Here is a 14906-nt window from a genome sequence, read left to right on the forward strand (position 1 = left end):
ACAAATGGCATTTTAGATAAGACTTTATGAACTTATTGAAGACAGGAAAACTTATGAAAAGGCAATTATCATAAGCATTCTACAGAGATGTAAGTATTATTGCAGCAACTCTCTCTGGGATTATGGGATAATTAAAAAACAAGTAATAGTTTTAGTAATAGCCGGTGAGAGAGGTCTTTGAGGCAGCTAGGTGCATGCTGGCAGCCATTGATTGCCAAGGAGAATACAAAATCTATGAAGAAAAATATTGGAAGCTGAGAAGCAATTTCATTGTGTTTGTAATACAGTGCACTTTGTGAAAAAGCAGTCTTACTTTATTTTCAGCGTATTTCTGAGACATTTTTGATTTAATTCATTATTTTCGTTCAGGGTGATGGTATAAGTATGGGTATAAGTATGCTCTAGTATACAGGGTGATGGTATAAGCAATCAAGAAACCAGCTGTAATTCTCAGTGTGTGCATATGAACTGTGTGTGTGCGTGTGTGCATGCGTGCGTGCGTGCGTGCGTGCATGTGTGTGTGTGTGCGTATGAACTGTGTATGCTTACAGGTATGCATACCACTACAACCATTGTCATGCATGCAAGCGTCAGCAGAGGTGACCTCATTGATGAGTTGTCCATTTGGATACAGGTGAATGGACCGATGCTACAACCACTACACACCAGTATGGCTCTAGTATACAGGCTGTACACATAAATGCTTAGTTATATACCTATATTTGAGTTACACATCAACACATGTTTGGCAAGATCACAAAGAAATAAAACACTAAATATTTCCAATAGCATAAAAAGTTAACGATATTGATAAAACCTAGTTGAGACAGGAATTCTATAAGAGAAAATCTATATTGCAATATCGCTACACCTTCAGCAAACCAAACAGTATCATGAGGCTAAAATGTTTGTATATGGCTTGAAATATCAATCTTTATGTGGCAGTTCTAGTGAGCTCTCTTATTATATTGTCTTATTACACCCACTGCTCAGTGACAATCCTGGTGTATGTTATCTTGAGTATTCTTGTTGCTGAAGCCTGTTACAGTAGTAGTCTCTCTCTTTCCCTCACTACATACCTAAAATGGAAGTCTGCTACTGTATATCTAAGAAAAAGAGCCAGCCTAGAGAAGTCCAAGAAAGAGAACAGTGAGCAATACATGCACTAGTTTATTTAATAAAATGTGCTTAGAGCAAAAGGATTTTTTTGGATATTCTCGATACCATTATAACAGCTGAAGATATTGTTATATGTACTTATAACAACTGAAGATATTGTTATATGTACTTATAACAGCTGAAGATATTGTTATATGTACTTATAACAACTGAAGATATTGTTATATGTACTTATAACAGCTGAAGATATTGCTATATGTACTTACTAGCGAAATGCCCAGCGTTGCACAGGTATTTAAAATCAGCTTACAGGTAATATAGTTGCCTGCCACTTGCCATTAGCCTGACACATTACCAATGGCTAATTTGGTACGTATGCTTAGTAATAAGAGCCGTGAGAGCAAGCATAAGATAACGTTAGGCCATACACAGAGCGATATGTGTATTTTCTCCTATGTAGCGACGTATATTGCCCAATGAATTCATTAATCTCGTGTAGCTTAATTGGTGAGATGTTTGTCTGGCAAATGAGAGGTTTTGAGATCAAATATTTTGATATACTGATTCTTCATTCCAATATTTTAATAGCTATAGCTGGACACACGTACACACACACAAACTCTTATATTTATATATTTAATAGCTATAGCTGGACACACGTACACACACACAAACTCTTATATTTATATATTTAATAGCTATAGCTAGACACACGTACACACACACAAACTCTTATATTTATATATTTAATAGCTATAGCTGGACACACGTACATACACACAAACTCTTATATTTATATATTTAATAGCTATAGCTGGACACACGTACACACACACAAACTCTTATATTTATATATTTAATAGCTATAGCTGGACACACGTACACACACACAAACTCTTATATTTATATATACAGACTAGATGAATGCCCGGCATTGCCAGGGTAATAAAAACAGTTTTTGGACAGAAAATTTATTATTATTTAACATATACAACATTTACCATTTCAACTTTTAAACTGCATATTATGGGAAAAATGTTTTTTAGGCAGTTCAAAGGAATTAAGAGAAAAAAGAAAACAACTGTAAAGGTTTTGAAACTTTTTTAGACAACTGTAACTTTTAAATTTCATATCATGAAAAAAGTGTTTTGTTGAAGTAAATTAGGAGGAAAAATAAAACTGTACAGGTTTTTAACGGTAGGCTAAATGTGAAATCATTAGCAAGCAATGGCGAAATATAGTCTGTTTTGCCGCGATTACAATGAAAAATTATTTAGTACACGATTATAGGATTTTAGTTCATTTCAGTGTTGGCATCATAAGGCGAAAATATTGCAAAGACGGCATGGAGTGGTACAGAAACAAATAGTAATTATCTAATGCAATCACTTCCTGGTAAAAATAATCAAAATTATCATCATTAAAAAATAGGAATGAAACAATATGTAAACCTTAGTAACTATAGTTACCTACAATAACTTTAGTGCATTTTGTAGGTATGATCTGCAAGAAAATTTAACATTGCAATGTACTACATGCAGAGTTTTTACCTTCAAGACAGACGTATAACATAAACGCCGAATCTAATATAAATGAAATTAGCTTACTAAAACATACTTGAAGGAAGTTTTAGTATGCATTTTGGTGAACTTTTAACTAAAACTTTATCACTTATTTGTTTGCGAACCCCTTTTTACCATAACGGATGACGCTGAACTGAGATACAATCGGTAACATATTATTATCTTAAAACATTATTCTGTTAATATGTTATTATTATGTCAATTATGTTAAATGTTAACAAACCATATGTCTTTATATAACTGGTATAAAGGTGTGGACACATGAGAACTGGTGTAAATGAGTGGACACATGAGAACTGGTATGCTTTAACTGCCTATGTAGATCTGAATCCTTACCAGGATGCTGTTCCTGCTGTTGAAGCTTGAGGATAAGCTCTTGTCTAGCAACTGCTTCTTCTAATTGTTGCAGCAGGATTGGTACTTCCTTTAATATCTCCTTAGGATTCACTCTTGTTTTGGAAACCTATTGTCAAAGAATTCCACGCTGTCAGAGAAGAAACTTTTAACTTAGCCTGAGTTCATACAGAGCAGCTTAAGAAATAACATAGAACAGCCGGCTAGCAGTAAGCATAATAACTGACTATTAATAACTGATAAATCAGTGAAGAAAGAAAGAAAGGTTTGTCACACAGTGCGTCTCTATTCAAACTCAATTTATGCCCTAATTTTTGACTTGAAAGCGCTGCTTGTACACATTTAATAATACACGTAATAAAAAGGTTTATTAGGCAATCACCTTCAGCATACTCTGTTAGGCTTACCTCTAGCTCCATAGCTGCCTGGAACCGCTCATGTATCTTGCTTATTGCCTCGGGTTCTTTTATACCGGCCACACCTTCAACAACCAACTCAATATATAAGAATCCACACCTTCAACAACAAGCTCAATATATAAGGATCCACACCTTCAACAACAAGCTCAATATATAAGGATCCACACCTTCAACAACAAGCTCAATATATAAGGATCCACACCTTCAACAATAAGCTCAATATATAAGAATCCACACCTTCAACAATAAGCTCAATATATAAGGATCTACACCTTCAACAACAAGCTCAATATATAAGGATCCACACCTTCAACAACAAGCTCAATATATAAGGATCCACACCTTCAACAACAAGCTCAATATATAAGAATCCACACCTTCAACAATAAGCTCAATATATAAGAATCCACACCTTCAACAATAAGCTCAATATATAAGGATCTACACGTTCAACAACAAGCTCAATATATAAGGATCCACACCTTCAACAACAAGCTCAATATATAAGGATCCACACCTTCAACAACAAGCTCAATATATAAGGATCCACACCTTCAACAACAAGCTCAATATATAAGAATCCACACCTTCAACAATAAGCTCAATATATAAGGGTCCACACCTTCAACAACAAGCTCAATATATAAGGATCTACACGTTCAACAACAAGCTCAATATATAAGGATCCACACCTTCAACAACAAGCTCAATATATAAGGATCTACACGTTCAACAACAAGCTCAATATATAAGGATCCACACCTTCAACAACAAGCTCAATATATAAGGATCCACACCTTCAACAACAAGCTCAATATATAAGGATCCACACCTTCAACAACAAGCTCAATATATAAGGATCCACACCTTTAACAACAAGCTCAATATATAAGGATCCATACCTTCAACAACAAGCTCAATAAATAAGGATCCACACCTTCAGCAATAACCTTCTCCTATAAGACTGACATTTTGTGTAATTGAACGGATGGTAAGCAACGAATACCCCACTGAGCTTTCAGTTTATCAGTAATTCTCGGTGCCTATTTCACCTACAGTACTTACCCTATCTGTATTACTTACTCTATCTACAGTAATTACTTTATCTACAGTACTTATTCCATCTACAGTACTTACTCTATCTACAGTACTTACTCTATCTACAGTGCTTACTCTATCTACAGTACTTACTCTATCAACAGTATATACTCTATCTACAGTGCTTTCTCCATCTACAGTACTTACTCTACCTACAGTACTTACTCCATCTACGGTACTTACTCCAACTACAGTACTTTTTCTATATACAGTACTTACCATCCTTATATTGTTTACAGTATGTACAGTACATACAGTGCCTACAACACTTTCAATGCTGACAACATTTACAGTATATAGCAACTTGTTGTTAGTACCCCAATTACATGAAGAACTGTACTTGGAACATCTGGAGTACCACAGTTGGCACATAACACATATGGTGCATATGATATAGACTTTTACACGTGGGTTAAGTGTATTGTAATTTGACATGAATAATTTATGAGAAATATGGTAAGTATGGTATGTATATTGGTTCATGGTACGTACTACGTACACTGTGTATGCTATGCACAGTGTATATGATATGTACAAGGTGAATGTTATACGGTGTGAGCGGCTTTGACTGTGTATTTGGTACATATGATGTCTTTAGCCCACCTGGTATGTCACTGACAGAGCACTGACAATAAGTCAGAGTATGGCGGTCTATCACAAGTATGTTAAAGATAATCAATTACCTTTTGGGGTAAGAGCCATGCATGCAAGCAGTGCGAGCTCATTGATGCTAAATCTGGCACTATTCTGCTTCTCAGCGTAGCCATGCAGATAACTGACAAAGTCAGCTGGTAAGATGCTCTCCATCCAGGCTCTATTGTAGCGGTAGCCATTTAAAAATGGAATGTACGAGTCTCCATTTTTGAAGAGCGGGGCATTCCATATCTGCAGTTAGATAGTGACACAGTAGTCTACCGCTTTAATAACAAAGAGGTAACAGCATTTCGTTTGAAAAATGGGGCCTTAGGCTATCTTATCATGCTTTCAATTGATAGCAGCACTCACCATCCAAACAGCAAGGTAGGAATGTGCTGACAACAGCTTCTGGTCCTCTGGACAGATCGTGGAAATGAGAGGACAATCCCTGAAGAAGCCTGTAATTTATACCAGTCTCTGAACCAGTACATAGTCAGAGAGAATCACAGCAATGTCTGAACCAGTACATAGTCAGGGAGAGTCACAGTGTTGCCTAAATCAGTACATAGTCAGGGAGAGTCACAGCGTTGCCTAAACCAGTACATAGTCAGGGAGAGTCACAGCGTTGCCTAAATTAGTACATAGTCAGAGAGAGTCACATCATTGCCTAAATCAGTACATAGTCAGAGAGAATCACAGCAATGTCTGAACCAGTACATAGTCAGGGAGAGTCACAGTGTTGCCTAAATCAGTACATAGTCAGGGAGAGTCACAGCGTTGCCTAAACCAGTACATAGTCAGGGAGAGTCACAGCGTTGCCTAAATTAGTACATAGTCAGAGAGAGTCACATCATTGCCTAAATCAGTACATAGTCAGAGAGAATCACAGCAATGTCTGAACCAGTACATAGTCAGAGAGAGTCACAGCAATGTCTGAACCAGTACATAGTCCGGGAGAGTCACAGCATTGCCTAAATCAGGACATAGTCAGAAAGAGTCACAGCGTTGCCTAAACCAGTACATAGTCAGGGAGACTCACAGGGTTGCCTAAATCAGTACATAGTCAGAGAGAGTCACATCATTGCCTAAATCAGTACATAGTCAGAGAGAATCACAGCAATGTCTGAACCAGTACATAGTCAGGGAGAGTCACAGTGTTGCCTAAACCAGTACATAGTCAGGAAGAGTCACAGCAATTTCTGAACCAGTACATAGTCCGGGAGAGTCACAGCATTGCCTAAATCAGTACATAGTCAGAGAGAATCACAGCAATGTCTAAACCAGTACATAGTCAGAGAGAGTCACAGCGTTGCCTAAACCAGTACATAGTCAGAGAGAGTCACAGCAATGTCTGAACCAGTACATAGTCAGGGAGAGTCACAGTGTTGCCTAAACCAGTACATAGTCAGAGAGAGTCACAGCATTGCCTAAATCAGTACATAGTCAGAAAGAGTCACAGCGTTGCCTAAATCAGTACATAGTCAGAGAGAATCACAGCAATGCCTAAACCCGTACATAGTCAGAGAGAGTCACAACAATGTCTAAACCAGTACATAGTGAGAGTGAGAATCTCAAGTGCCTCACAATTGCTAGTAGTACGTACTTGCCAAAACATCATTATAAAATTTGACAGATTGCATCAGCCAAGACCAGAGAGTAGCCATGTTCTCTTGTTTGCATTCCAACACCTTGTCATTCTGCAATGCATAGAATGTAATCACATTCTCTGGAGACTTTGAGGGCATAAAACATATCAAACACATCCCGTTCACTAAACAAATAGAACCCTTTCTATGTCACTCACCTTGCCGGTCTCTATGGTATCTTCCATTTTACTGGCACCTTCTCGCACATCAGCTGTAACCATCCAGTACACCTCTGAAATAGTCTTTGTCAGGCCTTCCAGACTTTGCTCGCTGTTCTCTCCATCTTCTTTCTAAATGTACACATAGCTAAACAGCTAGGGTGTAGCCTGTGTAACTCGTTCTGACAACACATTTGGTTTGAAGCTTCTGTTTTAGCCCCATCTGAGTCATAACCAAATAGCTCATGCAATTTCTCATGAGAAATTTAGGCTGACATTTTATGAAGCACCTGTTGCAACTAGTCATTGCTGAAATTCTACAATATAGGCACAGTCAAAATACAACCAGGTTAATGCTGCGCTTTAAGAGTCGAGCCAGCTTGTTATCGCTAAATGCTACTCTAGCTATCAGGTTATAATAGCTAACACAAACCCGCTTCCTCTTCTCTGGCAATTCAGCCATTTTTCCCTTGGCCTACCGTCAGCTGTTTGTACTCTACAACCTCAGTCTTTCTATATTCTTATTGATCTGTTCCTGCATTCATATACAGAGAAACACAATATATAAATGGACTCGAAGATTGCAGTACTTTAATTTCTATAGCCGGTTTTTATTACGTCAACAAAAGAAAAGGTAAAACAAAAGAAAAGGTAAAACAAAAGAAAAGGTAAAACAAAAGAATGCCTAATTGTGTGAGTTACTTCTGCAATAATCATAGAGTTGTTCAGACCACCGCTACAAACATGCACTTGCTTTGCACTTGCAACGAACTCATATGATCTGAAGATTTTTCAAACGGCACCATTTTCTGACCTTGCTTTATGACAGGTTGCCAGTTATATCCACAGAGGACTCGCTGATTTGTACAGAAAAAACACCTCTGTCCAGCCCAACCCTGTATGCAATCTAAAAGACTTCACGTATTGTGCCTCATAGAGCTCTGAAGCTGTGAATGTTTACGTCATATTTACTAAAATTAGTTCTAAATTATAAAAAAATGAATTATTGGATTCGTCTGCTTGTTAGAAGATAACTCCATTCACAAGCACCGCGCACTTTGGCTTTGCTGCTATTTTGCAGTGATGCACACAATTGTGGTCATTGTACATCGTATTCAGATCTCGCTTCTTCAGTCTCTTTGCTTCCTTTAGTAGCTTTGCTTCTTTTAGTAGATTGACTTCTGAGGCAGTAGAATAGAATAAAATGGAACGGAATAGAGCAGAAAGTAAGAACGTAAAATGGAATGTTATAGAATGGTACCTTATCAGCAAGAATGTCCTCATATAAAACCATCTAAACTGTATCGCTAATGAGTCACAAGTGAAGTACGTGACAAAACTGCTCTTACGGTATGCAGAGTCTAGCGTCAACTCAATATCTTGGTAATGGCAGCACTTGCTATCAGCTGTTTTTCCAGAAGCTCTCTGCAAGTTAGCCAGTAACCAATTTATTATTTACGGTTGGAGTGATGTTTAAAAAAGAAACTTTCTGAATTAAGGTGTCAAATACCGGGTAATCACTGATCGCTGTGATTTAGCCGCAGTGAGCCTGTGACTTGTGGAGATACAGAGCTGTCATTTTCAATTAACAGTTTAGACAACTAGAAAGTTTAAAGGTGTAAACCAGTGAACACGCAAACACTGCGCTGCCCTAAAATCACACATTTTATTTTTGTTTGCATTTGATTGAGAAGATAGACACATCTATGAATAGGGTCAAGGACTGGCAGCTGAGCGCAAGTCCTATACACACAAATGTCACCTTCCGGATCTAAACTTTTCAACTACAAACGTTGAGCCTACCATCGAGCATGCTTGCCATAAAGTACAGTAATCATAGAGTATGCTAACCATAGAGTACAGTAATCATAGAATATGCTAACCATAAAGTACAGTAATCATAGAGTATGCTAACCATATAGTACAATATTCATAGAATATGCTAACCATGGTGTACAGTAATCATAGAGTATGTAAACCATAGAGTACAGTAATCATAAAGTATGTAAACCATAGAGTACAGTAATCATAGAGTATGCTAGCCATAAACTACAGTAATCATAGAGTATGCTAACCATATAGTACAGTAATCATAGAGTATGCTAACCATATAGTACAATATTCATAGAATATGCTAACCATGGTGTACAGTAATCATAAAGTATGCTAACCATAGAGTACAGTAATCATAAAGTATGCTAACCATAAAGTACAGTGATCATAGAGTATGCTAACCATAGAGTACAGTAATCATAAAGTATGTAAACCATAGAGTACAGTAATCATAAAGTATGTAAACCATAGAGTACAGTAATCATAGAGTATGCTAACCATAGAGCACAGTAATCATAGAGTACGCTAACCATAGAGTACAGTAATCATAGAGTATGCTAACTATAAATTACAGTAATCATAGAGCACGCTAACCATAGAGTACAGTAATCATAGAGTATGCTAACCATAGAGAACAGTAATCATAGAGTATGCTAACCATAGAGTACAGTAATCATAAAGTATGTAAACCATAGAGTACAGTAATCATAGAGTATGCTAACCATAGAGCACAGTAATCATAGAATATGCTAACCATAGAGTACAGTAATCATAGAGTATGCTAACTATAAATTACAGTAATCATAGAGCACGCTAACCATAGAGTACAGTAATCATAGAGTATGCTAACCATAAAGTACAGTGATCATAGAGTATGCTAACCATAGAGTACAGTAATCATAAAGTATGTAAGCCATAGAGTACAGTAATCATAGAGTATGCTAACCATAGAGAACAGTAATCATAGAGTATGCTAACCATAGAGAACAGTAATCATAGAGTATGCTAACCATATATTGTCCATATAATTGTATTTAATAAACTAGAATGGAGCCGTGAATCAGCTCTTTCCTTCACACTAGTATGCTGATTCAAAAAATCACCAGGGTATAGTTGACAATTGAGAATGACAAGCTATGTCAGGTACTTGATAACTTGACCCACAAAGTCAACCCGATAGGGTAGAGCATCTTTATTAGTGAGAGCTCACTACTAAACTGATGGGCCTAGAAACTTATCTAACCAAGTCTCTACTCCTTGCAATGAACACATTTTAACGCAGGAATACAACATTACAGGAATTCGCCCTAGACGTGGCAATTCCAGTAATATGTATTTAAAATAGCTAGCATGCCTTCAGAAATATTTCAGCTGGCATCAATTCAATATTTATTAATTGCAAATAGTACTAGGCAAAGTTAAAGATAATATAGACACTCCAAGCTAGGCGTCTGTTGTATGTTATGTTGCTAGGCGTCTGTTGTATGTTATGTTGCTAGGCGTCTGTTGTATGTTATGTTGCTAGGCGTCTGTTGTATGTTATGTTGCTAGGCGTCTGTTGTATGTTATGTTGCTAGGCGTCTGTTGTATGTTATGTTGCTAGGCGTCTGTTGTATGTTATGTTGCTAGGCGTCTGTTGTATGTTATGTTGCTAGGCGTCTGTTGTATGTTATGTTGCTAGGCGTCTGTTGTATGTTATGTTGCTAGGCGTCTGTTGTATGTTATGTTGCTAGGCGTCTGTTGTATGTTATGTTGCTAGGCGTCTGTTGTATGTTATGTTGCTAGGCGTCTGTTGTATGTTATGTTGCTAGGCGTCTGTTGTATGTTATGTTGCTAGGCGTCTGTTGTATGTTATGTTGCTAGGCGTCTGTTGTATGTTATGTTGCTAGGCGTCTGTTGTATGTTATGTTGCTAGGCGTCTGTTGTATGTTATGTTGCTAGGCGTCTGTTGTATGTTATGTTGCTAGGCGTCTGTTGTATGTTATGTTGCTAGGCGTCTGTTGTATGTTATGTTGCTAGGCGTCTGTTGTATGTTATGTTGCTAGGCGTCTGTTGTATGTTATGTTGCTAGGCGTCTGTTGTATGTTATGTTGCTAGGCGTCTGTTGTATGTTATGTTGCTAGGCGTCTGTTGTATGTTATGTTGCTAGGCGTCTGTTGTATGTTATGTTGCTAGGCGTCTGTTGTATGTTATGTTGCTAGGCGTCTGTTGTATGTTATGTTGCTAGGCGTCTGTTGTATGTTATGTTGCTAGGCGTCTGTTGTATGTTATGTTGCTAGGCGTCTGTTGTATGTTATGTTGCTAGGCGTCTGTTGTATGTTATGTTGCTAGGCGTCTGTTGTATGTTATGTTGCTAGGCGTCTGTTGTATGTTATGTTGCTAGGCGTCTGTTGTATGTTATGTTGCTAGGCGTCTGTTGTATGTTATGTTGCTAGGCGTCTGTTGTATGTTATGTTGCTAGGCGTCTGTTGTATGTTATGTTGCTAGGCGTCTGTTGTATGTTATGTTGCTAGGCGTCTGTTGTATGTTATGTTGCTAGGCGTCTGTTGTATGTTATGTTGCTAGGCGTCTGTTGTATGTTATGTTGCTAGGCGTCTGTTGTATGTTATGTTGCTAGGCGTCTGTTGTATGTTATGTTGCTAGGCGTCTGTTGTATGTTATGTTGCTAGGCGTCTGTTGTATGTTATGTTGCTAGGCGTCTGTTGTATGTTATGTTGCTAGGCGTCTGTTGTATGTTATGTTGCTAGGCGTCTAGCTTGTTATTCAAAAATATAACAAGCTTTGTATAAAAGATAAGTAAAAATATATAATCAAACCTGAAATTTTAAAAAATGTGTAAACGTAATAAAAACATAGAACATAAGCAAGCCTAATGACTTTCATACGCACACATTTAAGCGTTTTTTCTTATTGTAACTAATATTCAGTACTTCCGCACAAAGTAGTTGCCCAGCCAACATACCTGCCAATCTAGCTGCATTTACCTCATCCGCAACTAGCAGCCTAGTAGAGTGTTTCTTTCAGTCTCAGGAGCATTATTGCTTACAAAAGCAATAATATATTTTTATTGTTTTGATATACTATTTAAAAATACTTATCAGATAAATAGCGCAACATCTATTTTGGAAATTCTACAAAAAAACTTTTTGAAGCTATAACCTGTTCTTATTTCACAAGGTTGTATAACTGTCTCGACACAGATCAGATCTCAATTGCTCAGCCATGGTAGAAAGAGACCAACAAATATCTCTAGCTCAGCTAATGTACAGGAAGGCAGCAGTGTGTTAGCTTAGGTAAGTTGCTTGTCAATGGCACCACTGACTACGCATAGCTTTCACAAATACTACTCAAAAAGCCTCCAAAGGAAACTCACCCGCCATGTTGTCTTGTAATATTTCTATGGCAACAGACTAATCAGCCAATCAGCTTCGTAGTGGTTGTCTCCTTTTATCAATCATTCAGTTATATTTAGAGTTATGCCTTACGCAAGGCCAATCGCTATCTCTCCTGTCTACCACCCGTATCATAGTAAGTGCTCGTATTTCCAACAGTTGTACAGTTCCTGTTAAATCATTCATTTTGGGACAACTTTTGTAAATTTTGACTTTTTATCAGGTTTATCACTTATAATGTGTATGTTATTCTTTGCTTGACCGGTGATAGCAAAAGTATTGCATATGCGAGCTCGGCGTCTCTTCTAATTTTGCTGTCGCTGTGTAGGAAGGACAGTGGGTGAAAGAATTGTTATGATAATTGCTGCCGGCGGAGAAGGGATGAAGTGAAGAGACAGTCGGACATAATAGTAAGTAGTGACGACTCCAGAATCATTTAGATCTCTTGAGTAGCAAGAGCAATTATGTAGCTCATGCAACCCCTTCCCTTTCCTCAGGTCACCCCAACTGTCTTATAAGATAACCGCTGGCTATTTGTAGGCTGTGTTACTCGCTCTCTCAATGGCCGAGGATAATCGCAGACGCAAACAGCTTCATCCACAAAAGAAACTTGGTATGTCGAGAATGTCCATGTCAGTGTTTTAATGTTGCTTGCCTATAGCAAGGGGTTGTTGTTTTACTTGACATAGCTCTAGTACTTGTCTCTTCTTTACCTACCAAGCATCCTTCTCTAAGCACTTAAGCTCACAAGCAAGTAAAGCACTACAACTCACGAATCACCTATTATGTTAAACATAACTATAAAGATTTTTTAATTTTTTGAGCAAAAACAAGCTGAATGCGTTTGTTGATAAAGGTTGTATTTGCTTAAGTTTCTTCCCTCAATGATTATGTTAAACACTGACAGTACTTACCGTGTGAGACAGTCGGGATACTTACCCCATAAAGCATTCAGTGTACTTACCCTTGCGACAGTCAGAGTAAGCTTTAGCATCTAGCTTGCCTTCACACAATTCCAACCATTGGCTAACAATTCATGCCTGAGATTTTATATGAAACATATCATATGTTTCATATAAATCATATATGAAACATAAGATATAAGATATTGATGTACGATATATCATCCAGATCATATGAAACACAAGCTAAGAAAGTGTTGGGAACACTAGCTTGTTGACCTTGGCCTGTTGATTATAAGCGTTTAGAAGTTAAACACATTTGTTTAAAAAAGATATGAAACCAACATTGCTAGTATCTAGTATCTTGTATCTTAGTTTCTGTTTTAATTATTATTTTTATGGTTGATTTAAGTTCTTAGACTTGTAAACAAAACTGTAAAAAGAATGAAAATAGAGTAAAAAATTAGATTAAATAGACCGAGATCCAGCTTATGGTGTGTTTTGTTATTAGTGTTGTGTAAGGATGTGTATCAATTAATAGTATTGAGGCTACGGTGTATTACCTAACATTTATATGATCTCAAAGTCATCTTATCTTTTATTTATAAGGAATTACATAACAGGTTAAAGTCAGCTGTGTCTAGCAGCAAATCTTTAAGCTTCAGTCAATAAAATTGTTTCGTTCAGTTTCATGTTTGTGAATTATGAATAAATTTGTTATCGCTCTTGACACAGTCTAAGTACAGATATATCCACGCGTAAGTGTAGGTATTTATGTGTAGGTGTAGATATCTACTTGTAGGTATCTACGTGTAGGTCATAAAATATGGATCTAAACAAATTTCTCTAGCTCAAATGTTAAAACATAATTTATTTCTATATTTATATAACACTGCATCAGCTCGTGCCCAATGCACAGGTTCAATGTTTCTCTCCGCAATAAATAAGAACAATAATAAAATATAACGATTAGCTTAAAATGTATTTTATAAAATGTTGAGCAAAGCATTAGCTCACTAGATTTTCGGTAAATACAACTAGCATCGTTTCTGCTGTCTCTACTACACTCAAATCTACTACAAACTACCAGCTTGCATTCACCGTTTCTTCTACCGTTATAGTAATTGTTTGACTTTGAAGTTTGGCTAAGCAAAGCTCTTATCCTAAAATATAGGGCTACAGAGAAGAGTCTATCAGTAGGGCACATGCTGACACCTGCCATTCAGTACCATCTTCTGCCTGGTGGTACTGCATCAGGCTGACCACAACAGTTTATGTATAAATTGAAATATACTTGAGGAGTGGAAAACTGGAGAGAAGTACATTTTACAGTGTTTTGTTGAGTTTCGGAGTGTTATCCTGATGCTTACGCATGCACACGCTATGAGAACCGCACCGCTGCCGTTGTGCCGTCTGCATAAGAATGGCTCAATGATCGCACTATTTTTTAGGTAGCTTCTTAGTAGGTAGGTTTTAATGATTCAGAGGAACGTTCGATTTTTTAAGTAGGTTAGATTGCCAATAGGGACGGCTGATTACGATACTTGGTTCAAACCAAGACGCCACTCAGCATTTTGAATAATCTCATTTAATACAAGGTGCTCTGAGTAATTAGCGTACAGAGGCAAGCCCTCGACTCAATTCCGTGCTCGCACACCTTTCCTCAGGCACATGACTATAACCTACCTAAGTAAATTATGAGACGGTAATAAACTCAATTTGCTCGTCCCCAAAGACTCTCGGAGCCTTCGACAGTCGGGCTCGAT

General features: G+C 37.4%; 2 protein-coding genes across 2 annotated transcripts in view; one reads left to right on the top strand and one right to left on the bottom strand.

Moving 5' to 3' along the window:
* Positions 1-749: 749 nt before the first annotated feature.
* LOC137391924 (uncharacterized) lies at positions 750-7476 on the bottom strand. Its single transcript, XM_068078489.1, has 8 exons — positions 7447-7476; positions 7014-7145; positions 6813-6906; positions 5579-5667; positions 5257-5458; positions 3464-3537; positions 3039-3165; positions 750-1071 (listed from the first exon to the last, which is right to left on the bottom strand). The coding sequence occupies exons 1-8, from the start codon at positions 7474-7476 to the stop codon at positions 1043-1045; spliced, it is 777 nt and encodes a 258-aa protein (XP_067934590.1). The 3' UTR covers positions 750-1042.
* A 5091-nt stretch (positions 7477-12567) lies between these two features.
* The window catches only part of LOC137386077 (zinc finger E-box-binding homeobox protein zag-1-like), a 40571-nt gene continuing 38232 nt past the window's right edge, over positions 12568-14906 (top strand). Inside the window, exons 1-2 of the mRNA XM_068072752.1 lie at positions 12568-12648; positions 12779-12851. Coding sequence (XP_067928853.1) covers positions 12800-12851 — 52 coding nt within the window. The 5' untranslated portion in view covers positions 12568-12648; positions 12779-12799. The remainder of the gene's footprint in view (positions 12649-12778; positions 12852-14906) is intronic.

Source organism: Watersipora subatra, chromosome 1 (assembly GCF_963576615.1).
Source record: "Watersipora subatra chromosome 1, tzWatSuba1.1, whole genome shotgun sequence".
Classification (NCBI taxonomy): Eukaryota; Metazoa; Bryozoa; class Gymnolaemata; order Cheilostomatida; family Watersiporidae; genus Watersipora; species Watersipora subatra.

Coding starts and splice junctions, on each gene's coding strand:
- LOC137391924 (XM_068078489.1), bottom strand. CDS start 7,476: ATGGCTGAATTGCCAGAGAAGAGGAAGCGG. Junction 7,146..7,446: donor TGCCAGAGAAGAGGAAGCGG/GTTTGTGTTAGC, acceptor GTGTACATTTAG/AAAGAAGATGGAGAGAACAG. Junction 5,459..5,578: donor CCTACCTTGCTGTTTGGATG/GTGAGTGCTGCT, acceptor ATCTAACTGCAG/ATATGGAATGCCCCGCTCTT.